This window comes from Henckelia pumila, chromosome 3, assembly GCF_033568475.1.
Source record: "Henckelia pumila isolate YLH828 chromosome 3, ASM3356847v2, whole genome shotgun sequence".
In the NCBI taxonomy this organism is placed as follows: Eukaryota; Viridiplantae; Streptophyta; class Magnoliopsida; order Lamiales; family Gesneriaceae; genus Henckelia; species Henckelia pumila.
Genome location: NC_133122.1, coordinates 197476215 through 197503036, shown reverse-complemented (window position 1 = coordinate 197503036; position 26822 = coordinate 197476215). Strand labels below are relative to the sequence as shown.

General features: G+C 33.4%; 1 protein-coding gene across 4 annotated transcripts; it reads right to left on the bottom strand.

Annotated features, from left to right (window-relative positions):
• Positions 1-3974: 3974 nt before the first annotated feature.
• LOC140891402 (uncharacterized) lies at positions 3975-7847 on the bottom strand. 4 transcript variants are annotated; one of them, XM_073299872.1, is made up of 5 exons: positions 7676-7847; positions 7145-7292; positions 5480-6468; positions 4496-5398; positions 3975-4404 (listed from the first exon to the last, which is right to left on the bottom strand). In XM_073299872.1, the coding sequence occupies exons 3-5, from the start codon at positions 6446-6448 to the stop codon at positions 4363-4365; spliced, it is 1914 nt and encodes a 637-aa protein (XP_073155973.1). In that variant the 5' UTR covers positions 6449-6468; positions 7145-7292; positions 7676-7847; the 3' UTR covers positions 3975-4362. The 4 variants fall into 4 exon arrangements, with proteins under 4 accessions (XP_073155973.1, XP_073155970.1, XP_073155972.1 ...); XM_073299869.1 differs by having other exon boundaries at positions 5480-6481; positions 7159-7292; XM_073299871.1 differs by having other exon boundaries at positions 5480-6470; positions 7159-7292.
• Between the last annotated feature and the right edge of the window lie 18975 nt (positions 7848-26822).

Sequence of the window (26822 nt, the reverse complement as noted above, 5' to 3'; positions counted from 1 at the left end):
TTGAAGAGGCTTTTTTTTTTTTTTTTTTGGTTTATATGACTCGTTTCCGGGATTTTTTTTATTTTTAAATATCGCAACTGAAGCTTAATTTGTATCACGTTTCATGTTTATGTCCCGTGGGGGAAGAGAAATTAAGGAAATAAATTTTAGGGATATATAAATATGGTCAAAATGATCCTTCAAGTTTGCTATTTTGTTTTTTGATATGTAAATTGAAATTTTGTTTTTGATCTTATAAATTAAGTGAACATTTTTTGTCCTTATTATTACTAGAGTGGTGTTGTCGCGTCGGACACGTGATATTTTCTGGTGTCACATTAACACTTGAAAAAAATGATCAAAAGCCAAACACAACCTATCTTTAGGATCAAAACCAAGCCACTCAATACTTCAAAATCATGAGCGGAAAAAAGGTTGTCATTTTCTTTTATTTTTTTTAATTATAAGTGGATTTTAATGTGTTTAGCAAAGGTTATATTTCATCACGTGAGTCAAATAGGAGTATATCCGGTTCAATTAAGAAATAATATTCGGTTGGATTAGTGGCTTCAGAGGGAAAAAAATCAAAATAAAAAATCCTAATTAATGGATGAAAATCAAACTTTGATAAATTATAATTTTAAATTTAAAACTGACAAACTAAAGAAATAAAATTTTAATTTTCCACCGATATGAGTATGTGCACACATATTTTCATACTGTTGGGTTAATCGTGCATGAGTGAGAGTAGTACTAGGATGAGTGACCTCCTGAGAAGCTCTTATACGTCAAGTTGCTGACGTTGTGCTACTTGATCTTGGCTATGTGAGCCATAAAATAGAGACACAAGATCTTGATGGATAATATTGTCTCTGCTAGAGACATTGCCAGCGGTAGAAAAAAAGATAAAACTGATCTCGAAGAGATATAAGACAACACAAGACTAATAACTATTGTCTTTGTCCTAGTGGTAAGCGTTTGATTCTATCACAAACGTTACTTCTACATTGAAACCTAGGTAGGACGAGGGTTCGACAGATCCCTACAATCTATAATTTTTTTTAAAGAAGAAGAAGAAAAAGAAGAGGAGGAGGTTAAACCAAAGCCAATGACAAATACAAATACTTTTTATAGCACGTATAAAAAAGAATTAAGTTCAAAAAACAAATAAGATAAATCAATTCAATCAAGATTCAAGATTTATACAACTTAAATTGCTTGATTATTATTAGATCCACTGCTTAACATTTAGCATGTCCCCCACCGCGTATATTAATATATTAATATAGGCGATGAAAACTACTAATACTATATAGTACTTAATACGAATGAAAATGATCTCGCTGCGTTCATTCCCATACTTGCATACACATGGTAGAATGTATATATTATATAATATAAATTATAAATATAAAAGAAAGAAATGTGTGAGCCACATATTTCGAGAGTAGATTGTGACAGGATGTTATGGATCAATTTATACAAATTTAATGGTCATTAATATGCTGACCTCTAAATTAAATAAGATGCGTTGTTCTTTGATTGTGATTTGAACTTATAGAATATTATACTACTAATAAATCACCTAAATTCCATCAAGAAATATCATCGTGTTTAATTTGTGTTTTGGGGGCCCCTTCACTATCACCAAAATAGAAAAGTAAATGGTTAATTATTACTCATAACTGTGCCATTAATGCCTAACAGTTAGATGATGATCTTATATATGTGTTACAAAATATAGACAATTTCATGGGACTCAACTGCCCTCAACTCTACATTCTTGTGCATTTAAGAACAAAAAAGAATTTCCCCCAAAGAACCCGCGGTTACTTATCATTTGGATATTTTCTTTCTTATGTTAGTAATTATAATATAAAGTTGATAATTTCAATAAGTAATTATAATGTTGATTTGATGACTTTATTCGGTAAATAAATGTTGTGATATGAACTAAAAGAGACAGTAAAAGGGCTTCCATATTGATAGATATTATGTGTTTAATTTGTACCCCATATTGATCTAATGTGTTTAATTTCGTAAAAATTAAGAAAATGTTTTGAAAAGAAAATTTTATAAAGAGATCATATTCTATTTATATTTATATAATAAAAAATTTAATATGATAAAAAATTGAACAATTGTTAGTGATTTAACATGGGTAGATTGGTAAAAGAATGAGTAAAATGATATTAGATATAGAAATTAGACCGCATAATTTTTTATTTTTATTTTTTTGAAGGCAAAGCTTGATAAATAAGACCGCATAATTGAGATTTGAGACCAATAAAAAAGAAATTCACCTTGGGGCGGAATGAGTGGTTGCTTTGTTTAAAAATTCTTTGGTTTGACCTTGACATATGAGATGAGTTTTCAAAAGAACTCTTATTAGTATGACCTATTATGATAATATATTCTTTCAAACATATATGGTTAAAAATTTTGCTCACATATTTTTGTTACTGTTGTTATTATTATAATTATTTGAAAAATCTTGATTTTATATTTATGAAAATTTCATTGAATTAATATCATAGTCTTGATTTCACTAAAAAAAATATTATTGATTAAAAATTTTCACGAATATATTTCAATAAGAAGATTATTATTCTTTAAACACGGATAATCTATGAAAAATAAATTTAATGATTTTTTTGTTAATTTATAAACTTTTAATTTTTTTTTTAATAAATTTAAAATTAGACCGACGGGTCTAACCGGATTCGACCCGCCGTATTCGCGGGCGAGGCAGACGGATCCAAAGGAAGGCGGGTCCCGGGTTTGATCAAACGGGGGATCCACGTGCACTCGTGCCCAAAACAGCTCCAATTGCTTTGAAATTTTCACGGTAGGATCGTCTCGAAAATGTGAATTCAACGATGTATCATATGATATAAATTTCAATCTCGGTGGTCGGAGATTTGAAGATGACCGAAAATTAAGTAAAATATGCAATTTTCGGTCATCTTCAAATCTTCGACCACCGAAATTGAAATTTGTATCATATGATATATCGTTGGATTCGCATTTTCGAGACGATTCTACCGTGAAAATTTCAAAGCAATCGGAGTTGTTTTGGGCACGAGTGCACGTGGATCCCCGCACCCTAGGGTGCGTGGGATCAAAACTGATATATATATATATATATATATATATATATAGATAAATATTAATAATATATTTTTATACTAAATATTAATAATTTCTTCATAATTTGAGTTTATAATATTTTTGAATTGAATAAATTTATTTTATTATGATATGATTAATATGAAAATATATTATTATAAATTTTTTTGTTAATAAATATTAATTAAAACAAGTTGATAAATTTTAACTTGTGAGAATGTTTTTTTTTTGTCCTAAATATTATCAATGTAAAATTGAAAGTTGAAAATTAAATTTAATGATTTTTTTGTTAATTTATAAACTTTTAATTTTTTTTATTTAATAAAGTTAAAATTACACCGACGAGTCTAATCGGATTGGACCCGCCGTATTCGCGGGCGGGCAGACGGATCCAAAGGGAGGCGGGTCTCAGGTTTGGTCAAACCCGTCCCGTTGCCATTATATATCTATTACTTGAAAGCATTTTTTCTCCTGAAATTTTGATTTTTTTTTTTTGAGCATTTTCGATAGGAAAAATATTTTTTTTGTTCATTAACTTGTTAATTTTTTTTTTGTTATGGTCTATTAACTTTTAAAATTTTGGTTTTGGTGTATTAACTTGTAATTTGGATTATTTTGGTCCAATTGATGATGTGGCGACTTGACACATCATCATTTTCGGTGTCACGTCAACGGTTGGACCTAAATAACAAAAAACTAAAAATTTACGAAAACTAAACTTAAAAAAGTTAATGGACCAAAACCAAAAAATAACAAATTCATGGAAAAAAAAAAACTATTTTACCTTTTGGAATCAAAGCTCTTTCGTTTGGTTTAAAATAATAATCGGTGATACATTAACCAACTACATTGTCATTAATTTTTGTCTATGAATTCTAGCAAATACAAATTTTCTCAAGATTCCGTAGTACAAAACACTACAGGCATACATGCTCGGAGTAAAGATTCAAGCTAAAACAAAAAAAATACATATATAGAGACATTTGTTAGTTACAACGTTGAAAGGTTTCATATATATATTTCTCATGCCTATCTGTGTACATCTCATATAATCAAGCTGGATTCAGAAAGCTCACAAAGGAGTTTACAGCCACTAGATCATATGCCATTCCTCCATTCCTTGAATTGGGTTTCTCTATCTATGAAATGATATATGATATGGCGGAAAAAAAAAAGGTCTGTAAAACTAGCTGTGCGCGGGGAAAATCTTGCACTTGGATATGTGGATGAGGTTCCCTGGAGGGCTTCTTCTTTCTATGATTTGTTTCTACGGTTGGAAACATTTTGCATAATTTCCTGTGAAGATACAAGAACAAACTAGAAACCATAAGGCAAAAATTCAGTAAATGCTTTACAGGAAAAGGTTCAGGAGATGGCAACAAGTTACCTCTGAATATGGGACACGATTTTGTCGTAGGTAAGAATTTTTCACGATCGTTTCCCACTTGGAATCGGTCTTGGAACTTTTCAGATTCTGTTTCTTGGAGTGAAATTGGGTTGGATGACGTGGACTGGAAAATGGATTGCCTAAAGAAACAGAAGGCAGTGTACGCCATAGCCACGATTCAGCAGGTGATTTTGGTAAAGGTGGAGGTAAAGGAGACTTCAGACAAGCAGGATCAAATTCTCTTTGGCTATCTGATTCTTGATTGCTTTCATTTTTCGTGCGAAAATTTGCTTCAGATAACACTTCCATGCATTCCAGTGGCCTGTCATCTTTATCAGAACGAGCTACATTTCCAGGATTTGACATGTGAGGGTATAGAGTTTCAGGAACAGAAGATTTAAACGCATTCCTTTGTACCATATGTTTTCTACCAGCCAAAAACTCCGACCTCTCAGTGGAGATAACCACTGGCACCTCTGCTTTTGCATAAGATAAATTTGAAACTGGGAGTTCCGTTTTATTTACAAGATCCATGCACAGAGTCTTCTCAGATGCGTTGCCTGGTGGATCTGGTCCTCGCTCGTTTATTTGTTTCTTTGATACATCTTGCAAAGCCTTGAACAATTTACGGGACGATGCTATTTTCTTGGCATTTGAATTCTCAATTTTATTGGGGATACCAATAAATCCAACTCCTTCACAGAATGGAGATTTAGGAGATTCATTCCGATAGGGAGATATGCTGCCACTTCTGGTCGGTCTTAATGGAGACAATCCTGATTTATACAAGTCAAAGGAATTCAAGTACTGATTTGATCCACTAGATAACTTCTCAGATTTTAGCAATTCCCCTGGAAGCAAACCAGAATGACTTCTTTTCGTGCGAGGAACATGACGAGAATTCTGCAAGGATTCAATAGTTCAATGACTAATTATTTTTTACTGCTCTAGTAAAATTTTACAAGTGAGAGAATTGAAGACTACCTTGTCCAGGGGTCCACTGAATGCCTTCCCAGTTTGCTTCCGAATATCACTGGCTGAAGATGACGTGGTGCAACTATTCAAATTCATCGCAGCCAATGGATTAAACAGGCACGAAGAATTTTTAACACGAAACCGAGGAAGAATCCCCCACAATTTCCCTGTTTTTTTTGCCATAACTGAACGCTCATCTTCATTTTCACTTTCCACGGTATCAATATACTTCCTGTAATATGGAATGGAACCATATTGCTCAGTTAAGAGATTTCTTTCCCCCGAAACCACCTTCTTTGCTGGTTCCCTCTGTTGCTCGTTGACCACCAATGGCTTCTTCATGACATACTGTGGCGTCTCCAGAACAACAGCCTTAGCTGCAGGCAAGAATCTATTCATCATTAAATCTCTTGTTTTTTCGTCGACGGAAAAAGTTGCAGATGGTGCAAAGGATGATGATGTCCTTGACAGTGTGTCAAGTGCATCAGTATACCCATCGTCCCCACTATCTGTGTCAGATTCATCACTATGATTTAAACCCTCATTCAGATTCTCCAGAAGACTAGCATGGTCACTAAAGGAAAATGCTTCAATCTGTGGCATGTAAATATTCTGATCAACAAATCTTTCGCCAGAGTTATACTGGGAGGGAGGAACCGATGTCCTTCCTGGGGGCAGCCTTGGAGTTTCACCTGAATAACGTCTGATGGAATTTGAAGGTTCCTCTAAAGTATGAACCTGACCTTCAACTTCACATTTCGGTTTTCCGGGGACCCGTTCCCAGTGAAAAGGAATAGCACCTGGTTTTGTCACCTCCTCGATTTCCCAATCTGATTTGTTCAAAGGAAGGGATTGCTGTCGGGTGGGTATTGACTTTTCTGTCGACTTCCCTTTTAGGAACTCTGAAGAGTTCAAAGGTGATGAACATCTCCTTACAGATATCAGCGGTGCGTTAAAATTGATTTGCCTTTTCTCCATTAGCTCCCTGAAGTACGGAGCTCTGTTTCGACACTATTAACAAGCACATTACAGCAAAATATTTTCGAATCAGTAGATGTATCAATACACATAAACATAACAAAGATAAAAGAACAAGGAAATGGTAAATAAAAAAATAGATTGATGAGCCATGACGACAAATGCTGTTCTTGAAATTTCTTTTCAGGAAAATAAGTATTTAGGCCATCAAAGTGCTAATGTTTCAGATCCCATCGTCGGCACAACACCGAGACAGACATAAATCATAAAAATGAAAATCCTTTTCTTCATGGTATGCATACATAACTCCGAAAATGTAATTCTCTTACATTCACATATCGATACCTGCACAACTGCATCTACACTCCAACCTCACAAGGTCACAGCAATTCAAGAGTTTATGGGTTTATGATTTTTTTCAAAGAAAGAACATCTCACAATTAACAGAATGATGAAAAGATTGCAACAAACTCAAATAAATTCAACCTTCAACCAATAATTTGGGCGATTCAGTGGATTTGCAACCAAAACTTGTAATAATAAAAACACTAAACACAAACTCATGAAAAATTTCTTCGAGGAGGAGATCTGCCCCTAATGGGTCGGTTCTGATTATCAACATTAGCCGATTTTTTCCAATAAAAGAATCATTCATCACAGGATAAACTGAATTTAGTAATCAGATACAGGGAAAACATTTCTTCACTGACCTTTTTTCCTCAACCAAGCGCAAAATTATGGGATTTCTCTAGAATTCTACACCAGAACTCGTCATTACCGAGCCATTGTTTGAGGGGGCACTCTTTCAATTAGTTACTTCTCTCTTTTAAATGGATGCGCACGCCTACATTTATTCTCCAAGAAGTGAGAAAATCTGTTCAGAAAAGGGACAAAATATCTCGCCAATATCTTGAATCCCAATAAATCTTGACCGAAAAAAGCATTCAAGACACTAAATTTCCCGCAAAAGTAAAAAATTTACGCACGAAACGACTAACAGTTAATGCAATAATCCGATTCCATATAAAGGATACTCACAAGCCTTTTCACCCAAAATAAATCGAGAGAGCAAATTCAAGAAATCTACAATGACAAGTATCAACCACTCCTAAGGTAGATTACAACAATACACAACAAAATATCCCAAAAGGGATCATCAAAATTCCGAAAAAAAAAAAAATCAAGAAAACACGAAATCAAAAAAGACCCAGATCATCTTTTACTCACCCGAGACGGAGAGTGAAATATAAGACGGTTGGCTTCCTTGATTGATGGCAACAAAAGAGGAGTAAAGGCGTGAAAAACACGAAAGAGAGAGGGACATGCAGAGATTGAAAAGGTTTACGAGAAGTCCTTGCTCGTGCTTTTAAAGTGAGAGCATTTAGTAGGGAGGTGGAGCAGTAGTGATTATTGACTGATTCATGCAGACTCTTTCTGCTGGTGGTGGCCCTCCAATTCCAAAAACTCGAGGCTTATTTTGCTACCAACGTCTTTGGAACGTGTAATATGTTATTTCGTTAGTACGAAAGTTTATTCAATGCACATGTAACCTGCAATCACAGCTTTTCTACTTGTTAATATAAAAATTGAACTATATATTTTGATATCGGTGAAGCAAAGTATTAGAATATTTATTAATTATATGGTCACAACTCACAAGTTCAAGTGTAGACCCCATCATATTGGGGGTGTTTGTTTGTGAACATATGTGGGTAACACGTAAAATTGTGCATCCATAGAGTAAACAAGGGAAGGGACACACGTCGTCACAGGTAAATGCCTTTGTTTTTTTTTGTTTTTTGGTATGTATTTGACCAGTTGTCGCAGGATGATTTTAATGGGCCAACAGTGGAGGGGGGCCGCTCAATCAATTTCATATCAGTCGATGCAATAAATCCGTTTTATTTTACTATATTTTACCATATTATTATAGCTGTAAGTTTTTAATTAACTAAATTTAATTAATTGGTAAAATTTGGAAGAAAATTTTGATTATATCCTAATTTAATTTCTAACAAAATCAAAATTATTAGATAAATTAGTCATTTTATATGGTCTTCTCTTTTTTTAACTACTAGATTTTATCTTATTTACTAAAATGATATTTCGCTATCTTTGTTTGTATTTTAAAATTTCTTGATTAGATAGTTATCACTCTTAAACTTTTGAATATCTAATTCATTATGTGACTTCTAAAAATAACATGAAAATAAATAAATATAAAAAATTTTATGTATATGCACACATCGCGTGCAAAGGACGCTAGTATATATTATTATTATTATTATAGTATAGAGCCTTTATTAACCAACTTCAATTAATTGTTGAAACTTGATATGAAATTACTATTATATCCTAACTGAATTTCCAACAAAACCAAAATTATTAGACAAATTAGTCATTTATATCGCCACCTCTTTTTTTAACCATTAGATTAGATTTTCTTTTATTTATCAAAATGACAATGACTATCTTTAATTGTTTGTATTTTAAAATTTTTATATTAGATATTTATTATTTTTAAAACTTTTGAATATCTAATTCATTATGTGAGTTTTAAAAATAACATGATAATTAATTAATATAAAAAAATTATGTAAGAAACGCTAGTATTAATTAAAAATAATTAAATGAATAAAAATTTATCCATTTTGCAAATTTGCCACCAGAAATTTTGATTTACTAGTACTTTGTGAGATAAAATAGAGATGAGTAGGAATGTAGGACATTGTTTGGTAGAGTTTTTATTTGTATGATTATTCTGTTTATTTTTTTTATAATATCTTAAATGTACTTATAAAATTATAAAAATCGAGATTGTCAAAAGAATATAAAATGTAAATTTTCATCGATACCATACTTTTGATCATACAAAATTCACAAAATATTTATGAGATGGTCTTATGAGACAATCTTACAAATCAGTTTTGTGAAACAAATTTATAAGTGGACCCAATCCTTAAAAAAAATATTATTTTTTATGTTAAAAATATTTCTTTATTTGCGGATATGAATAATTCATTTCACAAAAATATATCTATAAAAACATTATACAAGATACATACTTTAATTTTAGTCTAAATAATAAGATAAGATGCACGTCGAAGAAATAATGGTTTAAATGGGTGAAAATAATAATAAAAAGATGATGATGATGATAGATATGTAAATTAAATGCATCCGATGTCATATATGGACTATGGTTTTGTTCAATAATTTTAAAATAATAATAATAAATTTATTCCTATTTATTTTCGCACAAAATATTTTGCCAATTTAACCGAGAGCCAAATACATTAATATATATATTAATAAAAAAAACTTCCTTTTTACTTATAAAAAAATGGCTTATAAAAAAAATGGCGAAGTTAAATAGATAAAAAAAAAAAAAAAACCAAACAATTTGTTTACTTCCTTGTTTACTTATACAAGAATATCTAAAGTTATTTTTACGGAATTTGGGGTTTAGCATTCCTAAACAAACCAAACAATGCATTTCTTCCAATTATAGTTTAGGTTTTTTTTTAAAAAATAAAAATAAAAATTTACGAAGTAATAATTATTTTTTCCCATCAAGGATCATCTTTTTGACTCAAGATCAATCAATTATACTGTGGGCGCAGTTTTGACTTTCGTGGGACTTACAACCCATAATCTACGGGCTCATATTATCGCTTACAAATACTTATCCTTTTACTTTAATATATAATTTAAAATAAAAAGTTTTTCTAATAAATAGAAGATTCTATTTAGTTTAATTTTCAGCTTATTTTATGTTTCACATTCAGAATATAAGGACTAATTTTATGTAGGGAATAAAATTAAAATCAGAAGTAAAATAATATTAGTTATATTATTAAAACTAATGTTCGTTGCACGTGTTGTGTGTTTATATAATTAAATTTTATCTGAACGTAATAATGTTCATTATTTTCATTTAATATTTTTTTGTTTTTTTTAAAGAAGTGATAGATTACATTAAAATTTAAAAATAAAGTAAAAAAATATTTTTGGATTTTAAAAATATAGAGATGAAAATAGAGTTTGAAATTTAAAATAAACTTTATTAATTTATGTCCGTCTTTTATTATTATTTTTATTTCAAATAAAATATCTAATAAGAGGCCTATTTCATATGGGCTTACATGCATCCATGCAAGGCCTGTATTGCACATTGAGCAACAAAAACTCCAATGTAACATAAGAAAGGCCCGGGCTATGCTACATCGGGTGAAGATCACTTGGTGCAGCATTTGCCCTTGATTGGGCAACCGGACCCGCTTCATTGAGCATGAAAACCATGCCCAATGAATGGCAGATGCTGCACCGAATGATGTTCACCCGGTGTAGCATAACATCTGCCCATAAGAAAGGTGTCGAAGAGTCTATGTTACATCACTTTTCACTTCACATCATCCATTTCAAATCTCTCGTAAAAAAAATACGGAGGTTCACTTACATCATTTTTTATGATTCAATGGCTAGAGTGTAAACAAACTGAATCAAACCAAACATAAGGCTCGAAATCGAGCTCGAATAAGTCTATACAAGCTCGAGTTTGATCCAAAGCTGAAAAATATTAATATTTTTGGCTCGGCTCAAAATATATATACCAATATGTTCGCGAGCTACTCAAAAACAAAGGCCCGAAAGGCTAAGAGATATATTTATTTATTTATTTATTTAATATGTAATTATATATGTTTAATAAAATACTAAAGGTGATGAGCGGCTTGCAAACTATGGAGCAAATGAAATAATTTGAACTCGAGTTCAGCTCGAAATAAATCTCGAACATATTGAAAGTCGGCTCAAATTTTGATAATTTTGAATATAAATCAAATTTTTTTAGAGAGAGCTAGCTCGAAAAATTTACAAGTCAGTTTGATTTGTTTATATCTCTGAATTTAGCCACGCTACATTAACATAGAAATTACATCAAATTATATCCAAGCTAAGTGGGCTGCAAGAATTTTTTCTTTTATCCAGGACGGCCATTTTTGGAATGACAATTTAATAATTTGGCCCTATTTGCATTACCTAATTGGTGTCGACCTTATTATTATTATTATTATTATTATTATTATTATTATTATTATTATTATTATTATTATTATTATTATTATTATTATTATTATTATTTCAGTTTTGAAAATATGCTGTTGATTGACCACGCTAGATTTATCATTAAAACTTTATTAATGTCAGATTCAAAAAAGGGGAAAAAAGGAAAAAGAAAATAAAAGATGCGCCCTTAGAAATTCCAAGAGAATTTGGTTACAATACTGATAATCCAAATGATCACCGTCATATATAGATAAACACCCTCTATCTTTTCTCTCTTTTTCTTCTTCTGCCCACCAAAGCTTCTGCACTTGCTCTCTTATCACTAATTTCATGGATCGATCGGACCATCAACTTGAGATCTTTAATCCTGCAAATAAAATCAGACCCACTTTTATTACAAATGACGAATCAAATTGGGCCATAATACAAACCCATTAATAAAAAACCACTTAAAATAAAGCAATTATATATATGTGTATATAATTGCTTTGAAGTGGGAAAAATTGGGAGGTTTTATTTAGCAAAGACGCTCATGTATTCCACATAACTGAAATTTCTTGCATTACACACACACACACACACTCTCACACACACATATATATATATATATATCTTGCATGCATGCCTCTTGTTGTTCTTATGACCTCTACCTAGCCAATTAAGTAATTTGCTCTTCTGCTAGGAAAATGCAATGACAAAAAAACCAACTTCAAATTTAATCCATGTACTAGAATTCATAGCAAAACCAAGAATTTCATTCTGGAGCTACTTTTATATCTTATATATTATTACAAGTGAAAAATATATATAAATGTCGAGGAAACGTTGCTGGTCCCTCTTTTGCTCCAGCACTATATATTAGATATATGTATACATGTTTCGTACAACATAAGCAAATTTAAAACTATATATATATTAGATTTGGGCCATGAAAAATATCATTCTTTAGACGAGTACTATATACTCACGCATGTCATAATATCACAATTGGAAGATATTGATTCCAATAGCGATATCCCTGCCACACTGGTGAAAATATAAATTCTTACAAGATCAAATATAACTTATATAAATAAAAAAAACATGGCTCTAGCTACTACGTACTTCAAAGATTTAGTACTCACAACTACTGAGCCATAGATGTCATGTACTGTAGTGGATGCCAGAACAACATTTCATTTATGCATGTGTGGTAATGAATATATATAAACAGGTTATTGATTATCAAAGTCAGCCATAACATAAGATCGATCGAGCAGAATCTGCAACAATGGTACGTTGCAGTACTCCACATGATCTCTCAGACTATATGTGTGTGTGTGTGTGTGGATAATAGAACCATTATCATGTTCCAAGCATGACACACTACACTACTTGCATATGATATGTCTATTCATATTTATCAAAATACATGATATTTCACAGGTAAATTTAATTCCATTTCTATACTAAAAAATGTATAGAGCTAGTATGGATACAACTAGGGCTGGAAAATTTTCTTAAAATCTCGAGCCTACTCGAATCCCATCCCATTCTCGTCCCGGAAAAATTCCGACCCAACGTTTTTCCGACCCGAATTGTCGGGCTTTTTCCATCCCGATTAATATCGAGAGAGGGATCAGGAATAAAACTCTTCCCAACTAGACCCGAAGTAATATTATTAATATATTTTATTAATAAGTTTATTAACATATTGGGCTGCAGATTATTGGGTTTCAACCAATACAAAAATTAGTTGAAGATGACTTATTTCCTATAATTATTTATTGTCGAAATAATCGAATATTAGAGCCACGAAATAATATTTTATCTTTATGTGTGTGTATATATGCATAATAACATATATAATTTGCCCTTCATCTAGTTAAAAAATTATTTGTTATTAATTCGTAATTTTTATGTAATTTGTATCTCAAACATCTTATCAATCGATGCACATTTTTTTTATAAAAAAAATAAGTTATTAAAAGAATAGTAACAATTTTATTTTTAGTTTTCCGAAGAAATCTTGAAGCATTATTCCTAAAATTTTAATATTATATGTTTATAATTAAATTTTCAAAACTAAATAGTATTTTTTTAAAAAATAAAACAAACTTTTTTGCTTTTCTGAACAAAAAATTTGAACATGAAATTTTTTTCGAGATATTCTCCGATCTTTTCCTACCGGACGGGATCCCGAATTCAGGTCCAGAAATGTTTCAGTTCTGGGATCGGGAGGGAAAACAAAAGGTTATCGATTCTTATCGGAAAGAGATAAGGTAGGAGGGTTACGAGACAGATCGATATCTGGCTTCTGCCCAATCTCACCCCCTAGATACAACAAACATGTTGAGAAGTTTCACATCAATTGGTTATAGTTTTTGAGAGTTTCTTATATTGACACATACAACTCTATCTTTGGAACTAGTTTATGGGTGAAGTTAGGTCCAATTTCATTCACGTTTTCTTAACAAAACATAATAGAAAATTAAATAAAATATATTTCTGAAAGGAATATTTTATTCCTTAAAATCTCTTAATTCTAAAAAGATTTTATTTAATATTTTTTGCTTTTCTTGGACATGAAGTAATCTTTATTTCCTATTTGCGATATTGATAAGCTGATTAGAATATTTATCATATCATATCTAATATATATCTTTCTTTATTTGTGTAGATTTGATATGATCAAATAAAAGAAATCCTACGCCTACAAGAAAACATATTGAAGAAGGATTCTTGGTCTATTTATTTGAGATAGGCATACACAAGGAAGAGAGATTGATATAGAGATAAATACGTGAGAACCTAAGTACGTATATTGTGAAAAAGCCGAAGATCTCTCTGAAGCTTAGTTGAAGCTGTGCCAACTTGAAGCCGTGTAGAACACTTGAAGATTGGAGATTAAGAAGTATGCTGCTCGTTCGATTTTGGCTTCAACATTGTTTTTCTCCTTACTGTGTTTTCGTTATTCTATTTCACATAGAAGTTTTAGGAGAACTTTTACTCTTTATTTTCTCACTTGTTTTGAGAAATTGATTTTTACAATAATCACTAGTTTTAGGGTTTGTAAAACTCTTTGAAAGTTTTCTAGTGAAGTTTTGCCCTGAGACGCTGCAAGAGTATCTTATACTCTTGCTTAAATCATTTGAGTCTATTTATTTGGTTGCTTGGTTATTTTATTTACGCTTTAATTATATTCCGCTGCAAATTACTCAAGGTGTTATTGTAGGTGTTGTCAACACCTTGTGACAACACCTCAAACTTTTTATGTGTAACCCCTTTTTCCTTACAAGTGACATCAGAGCCATATTCTTGATACACTAAGAACTGATCTTGGTTTGTTTATTTTATTATAGGGAATAAGATGGACTCATCGTCTGTTGCGAACTTGTTCTTGAAACCTCCGGTTCTTGAAGGCACGAATTACGCGCTATGGAAGAATAGGATGCGATATACTATTAAGGCTATGGATGTTCGTGCTTGGCAAAGTATTCTGACTGGTTGGACTCCTCCAAAGACGCTAGATGAAGATGGAGACTATATCATCAAGCAAGAAGAAACTTGCACTGCCGAGAAAACACAAAGTTCAAGCTACAATGCTAAAGAATTCAATGCAATTTTTGCAACTGTGGATATGAGGATGTATGGAATCATAGCTGACTGCACTATTGCTAAGGATGCATGGGATGCTCTTCAAGAACACTGTGAAGGAACTGATGGCGTGAGAAGAACAAGATTGAGATTGTTAAACGCAAGATTTGATAATATCAGGATGGATGAGAATGAAACTATTGCTGATTATGATAAGAAACTTAGGGAGATAGCTACAGAGGCGCATGCTCTTGGAGGACCTATTGCGAGTGAAACGATGGTGAACAAGGTTCTTCGATCTTTACCTAAAAGATTCAATGGGAAGATTTGGGCACTTGAAGAAATAAAAGACACTTCAAAGATGAAGATGACTGAACTGATTAGCATCCTTCAAGTTTTTAAGATGAACAATTCAGAACAAGAGAAGGATAAAGGAAAATCAATAGCCCTTCAAGTCTCAAAACCCTCATACGAGAAGTATGTTAAATTTCATCAAGAAGTTCATCAATCTGATTTAGAAGATGATTCGATCTCTCTCATGACTAGAAAATTCAATGATTATCTGAAGAAGATGAAAGAGTCAAGAAAGACGGATCAAAAACTCAAAGCACCAATGTTCTCTAACAAGCCGTTAAGGATTACTGGACCAGAACAATCACCAAGTAAACCTGTTGATACTCCTAAGCCTCGACTGATGTTGGAAAATTCTGGAAATTTAGATGTTGTCCAAGGAGTGTTGCCAACACCTCCGACAACACCTCCTACAGAAAATCTAGAATCAAAAGTTGAAAAGTCCACTAATGAGAATACTGATGAGAACAGTGAGGTAAACGAAGATGTAAAGAATGTTCCAAGCAGAATTCAGAAGAATCACCCAACCTCACAAGTCATTGGAGATGTGCATGGAGACTTGCAAACTCGAAGGAAAGAGAAAGTGGATTATCGAAAGATGGCAGGTTTGTTGTGCATGAGTTCTACGTATTCTCAGGTAAGATTTTCTTGTTTTGTGTCAAACATTGAACCCAAAAAGGTTGAAGAGGCTTTAAAAGATGAATTTTGGGTTAATGCTATGAATAAAGAGTTATAACAATTTGTTAGGAATGATGTTTGGTACTTGGCACCGTGTCCTGCTCATGGTAATTTCATAAGAACTAAATGGATTTTTAAAAATAAAACTGATGAGTCGGAAAACATCATTAAAAAATAAAGCTAGGTTGGTAGCTCAAGGGTACACACAGGTTGAAGGGATGGATTTTGATGAAACCTTTGCTCCTGTAGCCCGCATTAAGTCTGTCCAACTTTTGCTTGCTATTTTATATAACATGAGAATGAAACTTTTTCAAATGGATGTAAAGAGTGCTTTTTTGAATGGGATCCTAAATGAAGAAGTTTTTGTGAAACAAGCTAAGGGTTTTGAGGATCCAAATCTTCTTGACTATGTGTAAGTTGAAAAAGGCATTTTATGGATTGAAGCAAGCACCACGTACTTGGTATGGAAGATTAAATGAGTACTTGCTCAATATTGGCTTCAAAAGAGGTGAAGTTGATAAGACTTTGTTTGTGCAAAAATCTCAAGGTAATATCTTAATTTGCCAAATTTATGTGGATGATATAATTTTTTGTGCTTCAAATGATAAACTTGTTGATGATTTTGTGAAGTGCATGTCTTCTACATTTGAGATGAGCATGGTCGGTAAGTTAACTTATTTCTTAGGCTTGCAAGTGAAACAAATACATGATGGTATATTTTTGTGTTAAAGCAAGTATGCTAAAAATCTAGTGAAGAAGTTTCTGAATGACAACACTAAACACATGCGCATACCTATGGGGTCTAATGAAAAACTGTCTAGGGAGGATGTTGACGAAGGTGTTGAGAACACCCTCTATAGAAGCATGATTGGTAGTCTTTTGTATTTAAGTGCTACTAGACCTGATATCATGTATAGTGTTTGTCTGTGTGCTAGATACCAGTCTAACCCAAAAGTTACTCATTTGAAAGCCGTGAAACGCATACTGAAATATGTGGCAGGAACTTTGAATTTGGGTTTGTGGTACACTAAAGAAACCAATTCGAATTTGGTAAGGTTTAGTGATGCTGATTGGGCTGAGGATTTAGATGAGAGAAAGAGCACTTCGGGAGGATGTTTCTACTTGGGGAATAACTTAGTGTCATGGTATAGTAAGAAACAAAACTGTATCTCACTGTCTACTGCCGAGTCTAAGTATGTTGCTGTTGGTAGTTGTTGCTCACAACTCCTTTGGATTAATCAAATGCTAAATGATTATGGTGTTAAGAGTGATACTCCTATTGTGTACTGTGATAATTCTAGTGCCATAGATATATACAAAAATCCAGTACAACACTCTCGAACCAAACACATTGACATTAGACATCACTTCATTAGAGATTTGGTCGAGAAAAACATGATCTTAATTGAGTTTGTTGGAACTAATAATCAATTAGCTGATATATTCACAAAAGCTTTGGATTTCGAGAGATTTTTCAGTCTAAGGAATTCTCTCAGTATGTGTGCATTATAGACAGAACCAAGATGTTGTCAGGAGTGTTGCCAACACCCTGTGACAACACCTTTTCATGCATGTGCATTTTTTTTTGGATCTTAGGCATACTGCATTCATGCATTCATTCTGTTTTGTGATGTGTTGGATACTTTGTAACCATTGACTAGTTTTCACTCAGGATTCTTTGCAAAATATTTTACAGTTTAATTGGATTAATTGAAGAGGAGTTCTGACTAAGTCACGAAGTAGTGGAGGGACATTCATATATTCCATGATCTTGTCCCAAATAAAAAGTGACTTTGCAAATTCAGAATAACAAAAAAATATGATTAAGCTTGAATTGAATCAATCATCAAATTTGATTGATAATCAGAAGCAAATGGAAAAAGCCATCTAAAGGGGTCCATTTGAAGATCGTTCATTTAGTGTGTAGGCTACCACTTCTGCAAAAATAATGAATTGGATATAATAATTTTTTTGAATCCTGAAGTGTTGCTGGGAGATGTTGCCAATATCTTGGATAACACCTCATTTGTCAACATATATTTGTGCATATAATTGCATTTTATTTTTATGTCACACTCTATTTTTAGACATAATTAGGACATGCATATTTTTAATTGTGAATATATTTGGTCGAAAGGTTACAAATTCTGATCAAATAAAAATTTTGATTTTTGCCTTATCCTCTGAATTTTTTGAATTCAATTGTGATTGGACTTTGTTACAATGGTGTTATATTCTGATGAGGAGTTAAAATTGGAAATATTTGGTGAAATATTTGGGCCTAGGTTATCGGTGGAAATCAAAAAGATTAGTTGCCTAATTAAATCGGATTTCTTATCGTTTTCCAAATAGTTACCGTTGAGGATTTTGTTACCGTTGGGGCCTACTCAGAATTCGAACTAGAATAGGAAAATATTTGGTGCCGTTTATATCTGTGTTCTTATCTGTTTAAGGAAAGATATTATCTCATTGCCTTGTCTCGCACCTTTGTATACTCATTGTCTTCAAATTGCTCAAAAATTCTCCTCTGTTCACTCTTTCATATTCTAATGGCAGGAAAGGGTTTTGATTCACACAATATTCGCTCTGAGATGGGATATACGGAAGATGCTGCGGAAGGTATCACAGCACCTACATCACCATACCCTGTGGTTGAGCAAGCAATCATTCCTGTTGCCGAGAAACCTGTGCCTTTGGACTCCATCGCTCCAGGAGAGCCTGACAATGTCATCGATGTAGAGAATTTACCAAATATAAGCTTGCTGAATAAGGTGTTTCCCACGAAACCCTTAACTCGCCGACCCAAGAGACAAGCTGGATACAACCCAGATTACACTTTCTCCAAACGATTTCGTGGAAAAGGACAACCATCAAGACCATCTCTGGTGGACACTGAATTCACCTCTGGAGATGAGAGCTATGATGAAGACTTTAAGCTAGTCCGCCGAAAAAGGGGAAAATCGAGTACCCAGGAACCATCTGGAGATGCTATTTCGGTTCCATTTGCTGCTGAAAGAAAATCCGCAAGTGATTCCTCTGATAAGGACTCCACAGAGTCAGAAACTCCATCACCTGTTGCTGTTGCGGCTGATAAGAAAGATGCACCTGCATCTGTTCCTACTGTTGAGGAGATATCTACTGTTCCTCCTGTTATGTCCGATGAAGAAGAGATGTCAATAGCTCAGTTCATGGCTAAAATGAAGAAGTCTAAAGGTAAGAAGCCTTCATCCACTGCTACAGCTTCTGTTCCAGAATCCGAGGATGAACCAGACGAGGAGATGCTAGCAGAATTTGCTGACAACCGCCCTCAACCTTCTGATAGTTCCAGCTCTGATTCGAGTGAAGATTCAGATGCTGAGAAGGAGTTGAAAGAAGAGTCCGATTCTAATGACTCTAAAGAAGAAGAGGAAGGTGATGAGGAAGGTGTTTACGACACCTTGGACAACACCTTAGGTGATGAATACCAGGTAAACTCGTCCTATTCATCTGCTTTTTACTCCAAGGAGATTGCTGATTGCTGGGAGAAATATGCTGATCGAGAGTTCCTGGAGGAACACAACATTGATATGGAGAACTATGGAGCTCAGAACATGGTGAAGTTATTTGAGGTAAGGAACATGTTGTCCACTGTTACCACTGCTGGTCCATATTGCAGGACACTTGTTCGTGAATTTTATTGCAATCTCACTGAATCTGTGAAGGATCCAAGGTATATGAAGTATGGAAAAGTGTATGTGCGTGGGCAGATTTTCTCATTTAGTCCTGCTGTGATTAATAGTTTCTTGCGCACTTTGACTGTTGAAGATGCTGCTCTGCCTTCTTGGGATGAGATGACTTCTGTCATCACAGGAGGTCAGGTCACTATGTTTCCCTTACATCCTAAGAAATTTCAAGCTGCCAAGCTTACTTCTCTATACTCTGTTCTACACAAGACCGCTGTCAAGACATGGACTCCATCTGGGAATTTCACTGTTGTTACCAAGCATCAGGCTCCAGTCTTGTACGCCATTGGCACAGAAAGCAATTTCAACTATGGTCGACTTGTGTTTGACACAGTCATGGCCTTTGCAGACTGTGCACAACCAACATTGAAGCTGCCTTATCCATCCCTCATCTATTCTATGATGCTGTCTCAAGAGATTGAGAAGGATGACGATGAAGTACTTATTGAGCCTGGGGAGTTGCTAAAGATAGCACCTGCATTCCTCAAAGGAAATAGGAAGATAGATCTTTCATGGTCTGAGTCAGCTGATGCCGCAGGTGTTGTGGCAGGTGCTGCCAACACCTCCTTTGCCACTGCTGTTTTTGTACCCCCGCTCTGCTGCTCAAGATGTTGATCATGCATTCATACAAGCTCAATTGGTGCATGCTGAGTAGAAGATTGCACAAGCGAAGGCTGACCTAGCCTATTACGAAGGATTAAAGGCTCACTATGACACACTACTAAGCGGAGCTGGCCCTTCTGAACAAAAAAGGGGGAGAAGGAAGTGAAGCAGAAGAAGCAGAATCCGAGAGCAATCAATTTTAATTTTTGTTTTAGTTTTCTTTTTGATTTTTCTAGTGTTTTCATTGTTTAGTTTTTTTTCTGATCCTAATCAAAACTGTTTTTTTTTGTGGTGTTAACTCTGGAATGATTAATCAAAAGCGAAAAAAAAAAATACACCTGCGAAAAAAAACTGTTTCTGAGCCTATTACGAGAGAAATATTTCTTGTTTGTATTTCTCCTTGCTCTTATGGTTTCTGATTTAAGATGTCATAGTTAGATGTTGCCAACATCTCGCGACAACACCTCTGGATATACTTAGGGGAAAAATCTATTCAGGGGGAGTTTTGATTAAGGGGGAGTTTAGTTGATCTGTTTTTGGATTAAATGTGTTTTGTCCAGAAAGGCAAAAAAGGAGAGATTGAAAGGAATATTTTATTCCTTAAAATCTCTTAATTCTAAAAAGATTTTATTTAATATCTTTTGCCTTTCTTGGACATGAAGTAATCTTTATTTCCTACTTGCGATATTGATAAGCTGATTAGAATATTTATCATATCATATCTAATATTTATCTTTCTTTATTTGTATAGATTTGATATGATCAAATAAAAGGAATCCTACGCCTACAAGAAAACATATTGAAGAAGGATTCTTGGTCTATTTATTTGAGATAGGAGTACACAAGGAAGAGAGATTGATATAGAGAAAAATACGTGAGAACCTAAGTACGTATATTGTGAAAAAGCCGAAGATCTCTCTGAAGCTTAGTTGAAGCTGTGCCAACTTGAAGCCGTATAGAACACTTGAAGATTGGAGATCAAGAAGTGTGCTGCTCGTCCGATTTTGGCTTCAACATTGTTTTTCTCCTTACTGTGTTTTCGTTATTCTATTTCACATAGAAGTTTTAGGAGAACTTTTACTCTTTATTTTCTCACTTGTTTTGAGAAATTGATTTTTACAATAATCACTAGTTTTAGGGTTTGTAAAACTCTTTGAAAGTTTTCTAGTAAAGTTTTGCCCTGAAGCGCTGCAAGAGTATCTTATACTCTTGCTTAAATCATTTGAGTCTATTTATTTGGTTGCTTGGTTATTTTATTTACGCTTTAATTATATTCCGCTACAAATTACTCAAGGTGTTATTGTAGGTATTGTCAACACCTTGTGACAACACCTCAAACTGTTTATGTGCAACCCCTATTCCCTTACAATTTCCAAAAATAAAAAGGAAGAAATGAAAAGTATGTAACTTAGTAGCTCGTACCTTAATATTGTTTTAATAAAATATTAATATTTGGCTCGTCGTGCATGGTATTTATAATTGACAGGCCAGAGGGAAGGATCGAGCCTTAATTTGAGGGTTAGAAATGAATTGATGCCCGGTACGTGGCATGCATGCATGTCGTCCTTCCTTACAGTCGAGGGATTGATGAAAATAGCAGTGAATAGGACGCTATATCACCCAAGTCTTTAACTAATTAGTAATTATCATGGAGGATTTCGAAGATGTAATTAGTTGATATGAGACTTTGCACCGGATATTTGGTTATCTAATCTTGGTCAACTTTTCAATTTAAAAAATGACTTTCTGTCGTGTATTTCAATACACTTGGGAGGGCCATTTTTTCTTTAAAAAAGTTTGACCGATTCTAAATAACAAAATATCCTGACTTTTTCACTTGATTATCAAAGTGTATCTAGGTAGCAGAGACGATGGTGTTTTTGTTTGAAGAGATTATAATGTTCTTAATTAATCGTTTTCTAAAGAGAAGAGATTCTGATGTTCTTTAATTCATCCTGATTTTTCTAATGCCATACTGCTCCAATTAAACTCAACCGTCAACATCTTCACTAATTAATGATGATCGCCTTCTTATCTATTGGATCATAGACTACTCCATATATAGATTTTCGGTCTCAAGCCATATCAAATGAGGACAAATTGTACGTATACTACGGGTGTTCACGGTTTAGTTAACCGTTCGAATCGAGCCGAATTCGAAAATTTGGTTCGGTTTTCGATTTTCAGTTTTTCGGTTCGGTTCGGTTCGGTTCGGTTCGGTTTGGTTTTTTTCGCTCGGTTCACCGAACCGAAAACCGGTTTTTTGATTTTTTATTTTAATTGTTTTTTAATATTTTAATTCATTTTTATTTGTTTTTATTAATAAATAAATATAAATTAATTAAATACATAAATATAAATTCGATTAAACCGTGAAATTCGGTTCGATTTTTGGTGAAATTCGGTTCGGTTCGGTCCGTTCCGTTCCAAATGAACACCCCTATACAATGAAGGTTACACATTGAGTTAATTATACATTGCATTTGAAATCACATAATTTTTTTGCACTTTATTTGAAAAAATTCTTTCCAAAAAAAATTTAAGACAATTTTGTAATTTTAAATGAAATGTGTGTGTAACTCTCATATATCATACATGTTGCATGACTCTGAATAATGACATTTTTTCATCATCCCGTTTGGTTCATCAAATCAAATCTATCAATTCAAATGCCACCTCACCTTTTAGTATATATATATATTTATTTATTTATAGAGTTTTAAGTAAATATTGTATGATTAACAAGAAAACCAGTCAAAAACACAAACAAAAATCTTTACAAAAACCATGATTTGCATTAGTTAGTTATAACGTGGCAGTTTTCACATTTAACTACTCCATGAATCAAAGAACCACTAAACCAAAAATATAAATAATTTAAAAACCCGATTCCTGGATTGTACATTTTAATTCCCGATACTTTTAAGACCGGGAAACATCTAAAAATTAGTTGTACAACTTTGTTTCCACATAGACCAGAGGGTACCCCGAAAGAAGACTTATGAGGCGCAGAAAAACTATCTAATTAATATATATAGAGTCCCGATTAATTTTCTTGAATTTTACTTCGTTACTAAAATTAAACCAACAGGGATTTGCATGATTTGAGGGAGAAACATTGAGTGCGACTCTCTTAAATATAACTATATATAATCATTAATTGTCGGTCGTCTTTTCACTGCATATGCAATCCCCACAGTAAATATTTTACTCGATCGGTGTACACAGTACACATGGTTCACCAAAATAGGGTTTCTTATTTCGTTTAGCGAATCTAGGGTTTTTTTTTTTTTTTTTGTTGGCGGCACCGACGTGCTTTCTTTAAGATAAATATACTATGACATGTTCTTAAGATCATGTGGTCATGGCCAAGAACATAGTTTAATCGAATCCCCGATCGACATCGATCGGTTTCTGCTAAACTATGAGCATCATCAATCATTTCAGTACCTAGGAAATTTAATATTGTTTCTTGCATATATATATATATTTATTTGATGGAACATACTGAAAATTAAGTGAGAAATTTACCGTACGTTTTATTATTCCATTGCAGCTAGCTAGCAGAAGGGCTTAGCTTGTTTGAATCAAGCTGCTCGTTTAAGATTCATCATGATCGGATGGTTTGCTCTCTTCCTCGACTTTTTTTTAAACACAATCCCTCTTGCCTGAGCTTGACACTCCTTCACTTCACGTAAATAAACCCGGATCGCCCCGTTCCCGAAAGGGTTTTGCTCCGCTGATCCGACGTGCTCCTCGTACGCCGCCCTGAGCCGTCCGATGAGAGCATCGAGGCTCCCCCAAGCCTGCCTTAACGGGCAGGCGCAAGGCGCGGGCGGATCGGGTCGCCCGAAGAACACGCAACCTTGTAAATGAACCTTAGTCTTCCCGGACTGATCTAGGTATCGAAGGAATTCGATGATATGTTTGGAGTCGCACTTGGATAAAGGAATAGGAGGCTCATAGCTTTCCAAGTAGTGCCCGAAAGTGTTCCAGTCTCGTCTCTTTTGCGATTCGTAGCGGCTGAGCCGCCGCGGCGGCGCCTGATCATTAATATTATTGCCCGCGGAGGTTCCAGCAGAATAATATCCCTTTGCAGAAGAAGGATTCATGCTTATTTTCGGGAATTGGAGGGGCAAAAAAAGGGATAGAAATTATTACTGAAGGTGGGAGCTAGAGTAGGATGTGAATCACTTAAAGTAGGCATGAAATGGGGCCGTTACGGTAATCACTTGATCATATTACTGTGCCTGCAGCATGAATTAATTCTTTACATAAAATAATAAAACATATATATAATATCTTTTAATTGAATAGCTAGCTTTAATTATATGTTTAAAATTAATTAAAATAAGTACGTTTGAATAGAATAATTTTCATCATCTTAACATTTATAATTTTTTTGTTTTTTATCATGTATTCTTTCAATATTTTAGATTAGATCAGGTTATAAGATTAGATGCGCTATTCATTTGCAGTTTCACTACAGATTAGCTAGCATTATTTAGTTTCGTTTAGATACATACTTATAAATTAAAGCATTTTTCGAAAAAAAATTTATAAAAGGATTTAGAATTTTTTTTAAGAATAAATATGCATAGAAAATTATTATATAAAAACGTTTTTACGGTTAAAACGTAATCTGTTTTTTTTTTTTTTTACTTTTCATCATGCAACTGATCGAACTCTGATTTTTATGCACTAACATGGATATTTTATTTTAGTAATCTTTGTCCGGAGCTTCTTGATTGACATCAAAGGATGATTACATGGCACTAAAAATGGAGGGAAATATTCTACACCACACGAAGACAATTCTTTGACCAGTTATATGATAAAATTGAATTGTGTACAAAACTATTAAATAGAACTCAAAACATCCTAATCAAAGATTATTTAATGTCTCGGATATGAGTTGTGTGCATGTACTAGGACCCAAGACTAGATCCGCTAAAATTTTGAACAAACAAACAAACCTGATCTGACCCATTTTAAACACATATCAGACCTGACCAACACTCGAAGTTTGATAGGATAAATCCGTTAGACTAGTAAAAAAATTATATTTTTAATTATATATATGTATATATGTATATGTTGGGGTAGAATAATTGCTCATTTTAGGAGTGCAATCGAGCATTTTCTCTTAGTCTGCTAAAGTTTGTGGGGATGAACCAAGTGAAGGTTGGTGGGCATGTGTATCCTAGTACCATTGAGAGCGGAGAGTGATCGCTGATACTAAAGGATAACACAGATAAAGTGCAGCTCTTGACAAGACATATAGACGAAAGTAACATAATTGAACCACTCTAGCTAGGCCCCCACACCATATGCTAGAAAAAGTTTTAAAAAATTGATAGACATCTCGCGTACCAACAAGATGCATTTTTTTTCCCGGAAGTTTGTCACTTAAAAAACTTCGAAGTTAAGCATTCTTGGCTTATGCAATTTCAGGATGAGTGACCTCTTGGAAAGTTTACGAGAGCATGTGAGTGAGAATATAAGCAAGTTGAAAAGACTTGTGTTGGCCAATTTGTGAGGACATCATCAACTCGAAACAATCTCGATCGGTACTGTGTATCTATTTTTTAACTAGTGCATTGATAAATAAAAAAATTAATAAAATAATTTATTTAGGCCTTAGCTTGTTACAAATTCAATTTAATCAAGATTAGCCAGTCAAACATAGTAAAGATAAATTGATGTATTTTTTCTTGAATAATTATGTACAAATAAGCAATAATATAAATTCTATCAAATTATATAAATTTTCTTTATTATTTAGAAATATAGAACTAAAAGCATATTTGTCGTTTAATTGCATTATTCCACGAAAAATGAGGAGCATGATATATGGCTATGACCATAAACATATAATGTCTCACACACACAATGAAAATCTAAATGGGTGGGATAACGGGTCAAGTCCTATAAAACCATTTCGGGTATAAGATTTAATACTACACAACCATACTTGGCTCAAAATGAAAAGAACGTATATGGGTCAAGTACCCTTATATGGGTTATCCTAAGTACAACTAATATTAGATAGTATTTGTGATAGTTTTTAGAAAACACTTCTCAACTTTTCCTTAATAAAATTTCACAAAATTTTAAATTTTGTTAAGGTAAAACTGAGAAGTAATTCCTAGAAGCTCTACCAAACACCACCTTAGACTAGGTCAATTTCTAGACTACTTCACTTGAAAAATCTTCTTTATTTTCGAAAATTGCATGTATTTGACAAAACAGTGTCATACCTATTATAGGTTGCGCTTAAAACTCATTCTACTAATTAATTCATTCACATCTTTTAACGGCTGTCAATGAACGTTGTATCACAAAAACTCATAAGACATCATCTCATAAGTCAATTT

Excerpts from the sequence above, each read along its gene's own strand:
- LOC140891402 (XM_073299872.1), bottom strand. The coding sequence starts at position 6,448 with ATGGAGAAAAGGCAAATCAATTTTAACGCACCGCTGATATCTGTAAGG. Across the intron at positions 5,399-5,479 it reads TCAGTGGACCCCTGGACAAG|AATTCTCGTCATGTTCCTCG; the intron begins GTAGTCTTCAAT and ends GAATCCTTGCAG. Across the intron at positions 4,405-4,495 it reads ATCGTGTCCCATATTCAGAG|GAAATTATGCAAAATGTTTC; the intron begins GTAACTTGTTGC and ends GTATCTTCACAG.